Source organism: Gorilla gorilla, chromosome 11 (genome assembly GCF_029281585.2).
Source record: "Gorilla gorilla gorilla isolate KB3781 chromosome 11, NHGRI_mGorGor1-v2.1_pri, whole genome shotgun sequence".
In the NCBI taxonomy this organism is placed as follows: Eukaryota; Metazoa; Chordata; class Mammalia; order Primates; family Hominidae; genus Gorilla; species Gorilla gorilla.
Genome location: NC_073235.2, coordinates 124,992,256 through 125,003,801, shown reverse-complemented (window position 1 = coordinate 125,003,801; position 11,546 = coordinate 124,992,256). Strand labels below are relative to the sequence as shown.

At 45.0% G+C, this 11,546-nt stretch overlaps 1 protein-coding gene across 1 annotated transcript; it reads left to right on the top strand.

The window, feature by feature from the left end:
- Positions 1-4,666: 4,666 nt before the first annotated feature.
- On the top strand, positions 4,667-11,156 carry RNF228 (ring finger protein 228). Its single transcript, XM_055380554.2, has one exon. The coding sequence runs from the start codon at positions 5,230-5,232 to the stop codon at positions 6,265-6,267; it is 1,038 nt and encodes a 345-aa protein (XP_055236529.1). The 5' UTR covers positions 4,667-5,229; the 3' UTR covers positions 6,268-11,156.
- Positions 11,157-11,546: the final 390 nt, after the last annotated feature.

Here is an 11,546-nt window from a genome sequence, read left to right as displayed (position 1 = left end):
TCCTGCTGCCTCAGCCTCCTGAGTAGCCGGGACTACAGGCTAATGTTTTAGTTTTTTGTAGAGACAGTCTCTCTGTGTTGCCCAGGCCAGTCTTGAACTTCTGTCCTCAAGTGGTCCTCCTATCTCTACCTCCCAAAGAGCTGGGATTACAGGTGTGAGACACTGCACCCAGCCGTAGATTTCTTAAAGACGACAGAGAACAAAAAAAAGGGCAAAGGAAAAAAAATGAACAAAAGAGCTAGATTCCAGATTATTTTCTCCAGTCCCTCAAAACTAATGTGCTTAGTGAGGTCTTCAAAAATGTAGGCATTATTTGTGCTATTTTTATACAGATGATCCCAATTTTGAGTGTGTCTCTAAGATTGATGACTGTTATGAACATTTTTAAATATCACGGAAGATAGTAGTGTAATGAGCATCTGTATCCCTATCATCTAGCTTTATCCATTTTCATACATTATGACAGTCTGATTGTTGACTCACTACTATTTACTAAAGTCCATGCTTTAGTTGGATTTCCTTAGCTTTTCCCTAATGCTCTTTTTCTGCTCTAGGATTCCCTCCAGGATGTTACTACATCACATGTAGTCATCCTGCCTCCTCAGGCTCCTCTTGGCTCGTCTATTAAATTATTGGGTCCAGGAGGCCAGGTGTATTATCACCAGCACCAATGGCTTCTGGAATAGGACCTCAATAAATGTTGATTGAATCGACCTGGTTTCTATTTTAAAATGTCAAGGCTTTGACTGAACCATCTAGTACCTGCTTCTGAGTGGCATGATCTGCCTATGTATATATATTCCTCCAATATCTACAGTGAGATTTCACTTTGTCCTGATGTTTTATGCAGGGCTTTATTTATTGCAAGTAGTAGATCAATAATGTGTGATTAAATTCATAGGTCAGGCCTCTGCCTGGTCTTCTTGATGGAGCTACTACCTGTATCTCTATCTCTGAAATAACAGAAGAGATGCATGAGAACTACTTTGCTCCTATTGGCTGTGTCACCTTGCGCTGATTACATAAACTTTCTGAGCCTCTCTCACAGGGTTTCATAAGAATTACTGAGATCAGGTATAGGAACCACTGACATAGATAATACTGAGTGTTAACAGCAGCCCAGGAGTCTTTGTGTGTTATGTGTACAGCATATTCAATCTTCACAACAGACTTGTGCAATAACCACCCTTATCCTCATTTTACAGTTTGGGAAACTAAAGCACAGAGAAGCTAAATAGCACATCTAATACTACACAAATGATGAGCAGCAGAACTAGGATGTGGACTCAGGACTGTCAACTCACACTCTATGTTAATGCTTTTTCCCCACTAAGTCCTTTGTGAGACAGTAACCCCAAAACTAAAGCATTCTCTCTCTTTAGGTGGTCAGTAGAGGAAATCTACGTAAGAGATTGCCTGAGACCATGGCTGTCTCCCATTTATACACAAATCTTCAAAAATAAAACAATTCAGCAAATAGTGGATGTCTAATATGTTCAAGCATGAACAAGATTCTTGCAAAGCCAGTTCAAATACTGACATAAATACAGGATGAATATCCCTTATCTGAAATGCTTGGGATCAAAACTGTTTCAGATGTCGGATTTTGGAATATTTGCATATATATAATGAGAGAGCTGGGGGATGGGATCCTAAACATGAAATTCATTTATGTTTCGTATACTCCTTATACCTATAGCCTGAAGGTAATTTTATACTCTCTCTCTCTCTCTATATATATATATACATATGTATATCTAAAAATGGTATATGTATACATTACATAGATACATATTTTGAGACAGAGTCTCGCTCTGTATATATGTGTGTGTTGTGTGTGTGTGTATATATAGATATATATATATATATATTTTTTTTTTTTTTTTTGAGACAGAATCTCTGTTGCCCAGGCTGGAGTGCAATGGTGTGATCTTGGCTCACTGCAACCTCCCCCTCCCGGGTTCAAGGGATTCTCCTGCCTCAGTTTCCCAAGTAGCTGGGATTACAGGCGCCCATCACCATACCTGGCTAATTTTTGTATTTTTTCTTAGAGATGGAGTTTCACCACATTGGCCAGGCTGGTCTCGAACTCCTGACCTCAAGTGATCCACCCGCCTCAGCCTCCTAAAGTGCTGGGATTATGGATTTGTGCCAATGTACCTAGCCTATATAATATTTTTAATATTGTATTAATTTATATATGCATCGCATGAGGTCAGGTGTGGAATTTTTTCACTTGTGCCATCATGTTGGTGCTCAAAAAGTTTTGGATTTTAGATGTTTAAATTAGGGATGCTCAACTTATGCCGAGTTCTTTGTTTCTGATCCCTTTCAATACATCTTTCTCTAAAGTGGAACTCTAATTCCTACATGAATGACCAGGCTTTACTACTTAAACCTTCAGGTGACACTGGCACTGGCCTGACAGTCTATTAAGACAGGTGTCTATGGCCTGTGTCACACAAACTCACACTCTTTAGCAATGTCACGCCTCCTCCCTGTACCTACAGAAGCCCCACATGGCATTTTTATGAGTCCTAAAAATGAATGATTGACTCTAGGATATAAAATAATTGAAGATTTGGGCTCCTCTGAAAAACCTATCCAAACTCAGACAGTAAATTTTACCATGGTTAACCAAATTCTTGCAATTGTTTATGACTCCATCAACAGGATGTGTTATTGACAAAAGCTGTACTGGACCTCTCAAAGAGAGTTCAGTATTATCTAAATGACCATGAGCTATAGAAGAAATGCCTGTAGTCATTAAATTCTTTGAGAATGCTATCTTACACTAGTTAGGAGCTGTAAGATATTACTGGTTTTGGTTTCACTTTAACCAAATCTGTGACTTTGTGGTAGCTCCATGGTCCTCAACCAGAGACATTTTTGGTTGTCACAACTGGGGAGAGGTGTTACTGACATCAAGTGTGTAGAGGCCAGAGATGCTGCTAAACATTGAACAATGCCCAGAACAGCCCCGCATCAAAGACTTATCCAGCTCCAAATGTCAATTATGCTGAGCTTGAGAAACCCCAGTGTCATCCTACACTCTGTGCCTCAAGTCTGTCATTCAATGGTGAGAATGCATAATAAAGTGAAGCTTCAAAATCTTAAGTGTTTTGCCCATATGCACACCATATTGAAACATATAGACCTTCAGAACTATTTTTAGTCACTTGGTATGGAGGCCACACTAGCCCTCCTGTTCATGTGCTTCTCTTCTCCCAGATACTCTGTTTTAAATATGTCCTACATCAGCATTACGTCTCTTCTCAGCACACAGCTACTCAAGGCTTAAAGCACAAGAACCCAGTTTAACACTGTGCATAAATGAGCATTTTCAGGCTTTTCCCAGTCATACAACTAAATGAGGGAAAGAGGACAGAAAGCCACTTCCTATAGTTGGGTTAGTGTCACTTTGTAATATTCCAAGGCCAGACTAAGGCCTTCTCAGGATGTCCCCTCAACCCACCCTCTCTGATCACCACCCCATCACTAAGTGAAATGCTTAAAAAATTGAAAGAATGTTATTATCCCAAGTAATAATTACAAAATTAGAAACTAGGAAATGGAAAATAGTGGTTTTAATGAGCTTCACTTAAAGCCCTTCAAACTGAAGACATCACATTCACTATTAGCATGGAGTAAAACATTTATTTTCAAATGTCATAGAAACAATATTTATAAGTCCTCTTCTCCACCTCTTGTGTGGTGATTTACTCATTTCTCTCTTTCTTTCCTTCTTTTTCTTCAGCTTGCTTCCCATCCAGTCATCCTTTTTCACAAACATTCCCTGGGGGCATCTTGCTGTCTTCTGCAGAGAATCTGAAAAAAAAAGTAGGAACATTCCCAGCTGTGGGAATCCAGAACATTCCAAAGTCATCTTTTCTTTTGTTGAGGGGGAAGGTGGGTTCCCTGCTCACAGGGTGAGGCCCAACCTGGAGAAATCGGGGGACAGACTTTCTGGTTAGGAGTATCTGAACACCACCCCTCAGTTGGTCCTCAAGCCCACCACTCCTGTCACCCAGTGCTTCTTAAACAAGCCCTATTTCTTGCTACCCGGTCCAGTTGATCTTCTGTTTTCATTAAATCAAGAGGACCTGTCCCATGTTACCCCTAGAGTTTCAGCTGTCTACATGTGTACGTTAAAAGTTTAAGTGGACGAAGCCAGTGAGGGAGCCCAGGAACTCGGTTTAAGCCGCACTTTGACAGTCTGTGAACCTGTTTGACAACTTTCTCCCCTCTCTGCCTCTGTGAACGCCTGTGCACCAACGAAATAGCCACCTAGATCCGCTGTGGTCAGCGTCAGGAAAACAGCAAGACCCAGCTATGAATCTGTTGTCTTCGTCCTCCTTTAAATCTCAGCAATATTTCAGAGAGAGAGAGGGAGAAAAAAAATACTGTTCAGCTCAAAAATTTCCTCTAAATGATACAAGGAAAACGCCGCCGCTCCGTTTGTACCCTAGATGTGGGCTGCAGGGCTGCCTGGGCTCTGCTAACAAAAGCACAAAGCGTGAATGGCCTGGTGATGGCTGTTTTTTCGCCCTTGGACGGAGAGATGAGATCACGATTTTCACGAAGAGAAGAAACCGCCGCTGCCAGGCGGTTGAGGCTGCCGTTTCCCCTCCCCGCGCGGGTCCCGCATTACATCACTGGTGAGCTCTGGCTTGGGGGTGGGTGGGTGAAAACGAGGCTTCGCCAGGGACCCAGCCCCCGGGCGAGGAGGATAAACAGAAACACACTGGTGGGGAGGTCGTGTCGAGGAAGAGAAAGAAGGAAAACTCAGGAACCGGTTTCCTGCCACCACCCCGCGTAGGGGGCGGGGGACTGCTGGGGTAAAAGGCAACATCTTTATAAAGCAGCCGCACCCCAAATCTCCTTCCCGCGCGCCTCCAGGCCGCCCTCAACTCCCAATTTCAAGTCCAACAAAAACCGATATCCTAAGCTGCTGGGAAAGCTGCGTTGAGGAGGCCGAGGGGGACTGCAGAGGAGCCCAGGGACGGGGAGGGACCGTGGTGCACGCGCCGGGGGCGGGGGGCGGGGAGGCGGGAGGGGGAGGCGGTCGCTGCTGCGCCCCCGCCTGGCCCAGCCAGCGGTGCCTCCCCCGCCAGGCGACAGCAGTCAGAGGGGGGAGGCAGAAGCGCCTCCTCCCCGCCCGGAGCCCAGGCCGCGGTGCAGGGGGAGGAAGGCACCTCACCTTGCCCCCGATGAGGGGCGGATCATGCCATGGCAGCGCCGGCGAGCGACAGCGGCGGCAGCCAGCAGAGCCCAAGCAGCAGCCCCGGGAGCCGGGAGGGAGCTGGGGTCGCCGCGAAGGGAGCCCCGGACTGCGGAGACGCAGGAGCCCGGGACGCAGCGGAGACGGTCTCCGGCCTCCCTCCGCTTGAGGACTACGAGTGCAAAATCTGCTACAACTACTTCGACGCGGACCGGCGCGCGCCCAAGCTGCTGGCGTGCTTGCACACCTTCTGCCAGGAGTGCCTGAGCCAGCTGCAGCTCCGCGCCGCCGCCGCCGCCGCCGCTGCCGCCGCGCCTGAGCGCCCGCCGCGCCCGCCGCCCTGGCTCTGCCCGCCCGGCGCCATCGCGTGCCCGGTGTGCCGCCACCGCACGCCGCTGCCCGACAGCCGCGTGCACGGCCTGCCCAACAACACCAAGCTAGCCGAGGCCTTCCCGCTGGCTTTGCGCGCAGCGCACGACCCGCTGCCCCAGGACCGCCTCCCGCCGCTGCCCGCGCGCCTGCCCGCGCCCGCTGCTGCCCCGCCGCCCACCCCGGCCCCGCCACCGCCGCCCTCCCCCGCCCCACCGCAGCCGCCGCCGCCGCCGCCTGCCGAGGACGCGGCCCCCGGGCCTCGAGCCCGCCCCGGCCTGCGCGCCCCGGGCGCCTACGACAGCTGCCAGAACTGCAAGCGCGCGGCGCTCACCGCCGGCTGCGTGTGCGTGGTCTTCTCCTTCCTCTCCATGGTGGTGCTGCTCTTCACCGGCCTCATCTTCGTCAACCACTACGGCGGCGGGGGAACCCCCGGAGGCGGGGCGCCCCCTGGCGAGGCACCGGCCACCGGGTCGCCCTCGCCCTCGCCCGTGGGGCCCATCTGCCTGTCGGTGGCCAGCATCCTGGCACTCTTCTCGGTCGTTGTCACCTGGGTCATCTGCTGGCTCAAGTATCGGCCCGAGGGTGCGGCCGCGGGCTCGACGGGGGGCAGCGGCGGCGGCGGCGGCCCGAGGGCACGGGCTGCGGCGGGCGGCGCGCGGAGGAGCGACACATAGCCGGGCCGCGCCGCGGAACTGGCGCCTGCACCTCCAGCCCCGCGCGGCGGGAGAAGAGGGGGCCTCTGGCTCGGTGCGCTCGAGCTTCTGCACCCTCTCCCTATTGCCCCCGGGCTCTCCTGGACTCACACCCTCTCCCAACTCGGCCACTGAGAAGCCTCGGTTTTCTGTCCCTCGGGCTTCTGTCGCCCCTCGCCCTTCGCGCTGGGCCAGAGAGGGAAACTGAACAGGAAGGGATGTTGTTGGGGGGGGGGGGGTCTCTTTTGCCTGGACTGTGCAAAATTGACCTCCGCGTTATGCACCACCCTCGTCCTCGTCAGAATGTGCGGCCATCCCTCCCTAGAGCACAAAGATCTGCAGAGACGAAGCAAGGGGAGGGGGAGCCCCACCGCCCCGCCTGAAAGCCGGTTTTCTGGCCGCCAGGACTTGAGAGTTTCTTTAAAGGTGCAGCTGCGCGCGTGCACACGTGCATCTGTGGCGGCTGTGAATGGACTTGAATTGCCCGGAGGAAGAATGAATGGGATGTAAACGTGAGAGGAAAAGGGTTTCCTGCTTCCTAGCGGTCCTGGAAAGGGAGAAATCCTGAGCGCTGAGAGTGACGGACACTCCCCGCCGGCACAGCGCGGGCGTGCCGGGAGCTGCTGGAAGAACAGGCAGGCAGCAGCTGGGCGCGATGGGGCAGGTGCACGGCGCGCGTGCGCGCTCGGAGCCGACTCGGAGTGGCCGAGGCGGCGGCGCGCCCAGAGCGGTGGGCCCTGTTGCCCATGGCCGGGTGTTGTCTGGAGCAGAGCCCAGAAGTCTCATCTCCTGGAAGCTTGTGGTTGTTTTATTCACGGTGTTACTGCCAGGAAGTCATTTCATCTTCTGTAACTAGACTCAGGGAGCTTAAAGAGCCTGTTCTCCCTTCTCTCAAAAGTGGCTTACGGTTGCCCCCACCTGGAAGATATTGAAAGCTATTCACACAGAATGTAAACTAGATTTTCTCCTTCCCCTCGCCTTTTTTTCTTAATTTCATTTAACATATAATTTATTTTTGAATATATAAATCTGAAAATTTTTGTGCATTAAGATTTCCAGAAAATTGTTTGATAAGCAGTGACATTATTCCCATACCTCGAGTCCAAATACATTTCGAAATTAGGAGCAGAAAATAAAAGCCTGTTGGTAATTGATTCAATATTTTATACTGTGAAATAACTAATGACTTTTAATTATCTGATAAAATGTAAACTAGTGCCCAAAGATGAAATCAACTAACTGAAGGTCTTTCTGCCTTTGGCTACAAAGATATATATCGTATACACTTATTAGAAAGTATTATATGATTTTGAATTTAGCTGTTTGATATTGTTGGAATTACTGAAATGTTCACATACAGTCACATGAGATGAAAAATAATATATATCTATCTGATTTTGTAACTACAAAGATGAATTGCCAGTGTATGTTGCAAGTGGGTTAGATGCCTTTTTTTTTGAGAAGGAAAACTGTTCCAAATGTATTTTATATGAAAACATTCTTTATTCCATCTTTTGAAATTTGGAATAAGACAAAGTTTTCATGCTTAAAAATCACGGAAGCTACTGAAGGTATGCTATTATTCCTCGAGTATTTATGCAAGCTGTCTGCATGATATCCTGACACTATTCTATTAATTGAACTTGAATCGAGCATTTGTATCTATCATAGGAGTGAAGTAATTTATTGGCCATTGATAAGTGGTTTGGCTGCAATGTAGAAACTACAGTATGAAGTGTTTTATGTCTGCATTGTCTTAATAATAAAAACAAGAGGTATTTATAGAAATATCTATTTTCATGACATTAATTTCATGGTAAAATTGCTCCATTATTTATGTGGCACTTCTCTTCCTTAAATACTGTCCCCATCTAAATCCAAATTTCACATTTTTAAATGGGGCTGAGAGAGAAATAACTCACACATGGAAATGTGCGTTGCTAAGATGGGCATTTAGTGGGATTATTTCTAGGAATAATGACCCTGGAAGGCCCAGTGAGATCTGTTGTATTCTGAAGAGAGAAGTAACTTACATATTTACTACCACAACGTCCACTAAAACTAAACTCTGTTGTCAGACTTTGTTCTTGCCTTCTATGAAATGTTTTTAGGTTTCTATTACCAAAAATCACTTTTCGGAACTTGGTTTTAATTTATTTATACCCCCACGTCTTGTGTTTTACTTCTATATCCATTTTTACCTCTTATTCATTCTTTATTTACCTCCATTGCTAAGATTCTGTTTGCACTAAAAACTGTTGAGTTGCACAAGTGCAGCTACACATGTATATATGTATGTATTAGGTTTATGTTTAAAGATATATTATGTATAAAATATATGCATACTGGTAACAACTTGGCTTTGTGGCTGTAACCATTGTACATGTGCACACACACATGAGTTTTTTATGTGTGCTAAACTGGCAACCTAGAAGTCTGTCTAAGGTTACTTTGGGCACCAGGTTTCTTTTTAGAGTTTAGTTGTGCTCCAGAGAAGTATGCCAATAATGTAACCTAAAAGATTCCTCATAACTGAGAAATACATTCTTGAATCACCTCGATGGCAACAAAAGCCACATTTTGCTTCTCTTATAGATTGCACGTGTAAATTTCATGTAATTGAAATTTGAGTTAGAATACTTTTAAGTCAAAGAGACACACTTAGCAGATCAGTATCTAAACATGGAGAGATATTTTCTGTGGCTTACCATGCTTTATTGCTAATTTCTGATTTTGCTACCAGGAACTGAGTGGCAGGATGTGGTCATGGAAAATATGTGTCTGGTTTCTAGTGATTATCTGGCACTCAGGTCTTTCTCCCCTCTCTCCATTCAGCAGATTGGGTTTAATCATTTATATTTACGTGGAAACACCTATACACCAGCACCACCTTAGACAAAGCAGGAGTTTAAGAAGTAATTGTTGAAATAGCAAGTAAGTTGTCTGGAGGATTCCTGGTGAAAGTGGTATTTTTTTCCCTTCCCATGGCAACTCTTCATCTCGGAAAAGCTTGATTCAATCCTGGACACCTCTACTACCAGCAGAGTCACTACAAAAAGCCAGGCCTGGTCTGGTCTTTGTACCTGCTTGGAAACTCCTGGTCCCCATGGGCCACATTCTGCCTAGGTTCTGGGGCTACAGGTTAGACTCATCATGCTTTCATAGGATCTACATTTCAGGTGAAAGAAACTCATGATGCAGGTGGTGAATTAAACATTCAGTCTCTGAATACAATATGATTTAGTGAACAACAGGCACATCTAGAAAGCACATTGGATTTGGGGTCAGTATCTGCAGGCAGGAGGTGTAAGCCTGAACATTGGTTCTCTCTTTAGTCGGAAAGACCGTTAAAAATCATTTAACCTCCTTTGAGTCTCAGGCTCCCTATCTATAAAATTAGGGGTGGGGAGTATCAGCGCCCCCTACCTCATGGAGTTGGTGTGAAGATTTGTACACATAAGAGGGTAAATTCATGAAAATTCTTTGGAAACTAAAGCCCTATATGGACCTTGCTTTTATTTAGGTCTCCAAGTGTCTAATATTACCTCCCCAGAGAGGTCTGCCCTGGCCACTCTATTCCCAGTGGATATCTATCCCAGTTTTACTTTCTTAATGAGATTTACTTTGTATAATATGGGTTATACTGTTTGCAGTAGTCTTAGTTATCAGTTGCATTTTTCATCACTCTCCTGCAGAATGTAAAGACATAAACAGGAACTTTGTCTATCTGGTCATCCATTTGATCCCCAAAGCCTTAACCAGTTCTGGGCACATAGTGAGTGGCTGATAAATGTTCTGTTGAGTCTGCTGAAGGGACACTCTGGAATTAATCTTAAGTGACTTGGCTTTCCAGACTCACACTGACCATAACTCCTGAGATCCTGGGAGGCTTAGGTAAATAGTTTCCTTCCTTCATAAGAATTTTTGAAAGGCAAAAAAAAAAAAATGGCAAGCACTTTGAGTTTTGAGAAAAATTAGCACTATAATAGTGGAACTCTTACTGTTTTATATTCAGTGATAGGAACCACTAGAGAGACTAAAGGACATTTGGCCTCCATTTTTAATCAGTTCTGCATTGTGTGACATTTTAAGGTACCTTTGTGAACATGTCTACATTGTCGCCTCCAAGGCTAGCAGCACCTGCGTAACTGGGAAAAAAGCACATTGCAGTGGAATTTCCAACATGAGAAAAAGATCTATTAAATTTCTTACTATTTGTTACTCCCTGTTTTCTTAAGTATTCAATCTTTGCCATTTTAATAAATCATTATTTTTAGAATTGCTAATTTTATGATCTTAATAACTAAGCAATTTCCCAGTTATTATGATCTTAATAACTAAGTAATCCCCCAGTTATTCTGTGATTCAACTCGTACCCTCTTTAATCATTTAATTCCTGTTAGCTATATTTGTATTTCACATTTCTGCTATTATACAAAGATGATGAAATTCACTTTATGGACAATGAACTGCATGCTTGCTAAATATGCATTACACTTCTTCCTTTGAAATCATATGTTTTTTATTGTATTTGTTATAGTGCAAGTTTATTTGAGGAGCAGCTAATATTTACAGTAGTATCTATTTCTGAAATGAATGTTAGAAATGACTGCAGCCAGATCTTAGTTTGAAGTTATGTGAATGAAGAAAGTGTAAGAAATTGAATTTATCCTCTGCTAGAGATCTCTTTTGATTTTCCATATAAGATAAGCTTTGTAATATATATTGGCATTGTTTCATCCAATCAGTTTTGATTCTAAGCCTTCTGTACTCTTAAGCAGACTGAAATATGCCAAAGAAAAACAAGTTTGTTTCTGTGATGAATTCACAATAATTTCTGATTATAAAATATACTTGGAGAAGTAAGAATATTCAATGCCTAATTTCCAAGAATATTCCTAGGAGCTGAGGAAGAATGTGCACACTTCCTTTTTTTTTTTTAAGCTGTCTTTGCATGTAAAATTGGATTATCTTTGGTTTAGAAATACCACATCTCCATGGGGTTGAGTGGGGGATATTGAAGTAGGAAGAGAGTGGAGAAAATATGCAAAAAGTTCCTTTAGCTTTTAATCTTACAAACATACCACAAAATAAACAGAAGAGAGCATGTTTAATCACTGCAAGAATAGCACAATTTTGTTTCAACAACTATGATTTCAAGAACTGTGGTAATATATGGTCCACTCAGCTATCTCATAGCACATAAACAAGTATTCTCCATCATATATAAATAACACATTTGTGTCACTACTGTGTGACTT

Coding starts and splice junctions, on each gene's coding strand:
- RNF228 (XM_055380554.2), top strand. CDS start 5,230: ATGGCAGCGCCGGCGAGCGACAGCGGCGGCAGCCAGCAGAGCCCAAGC.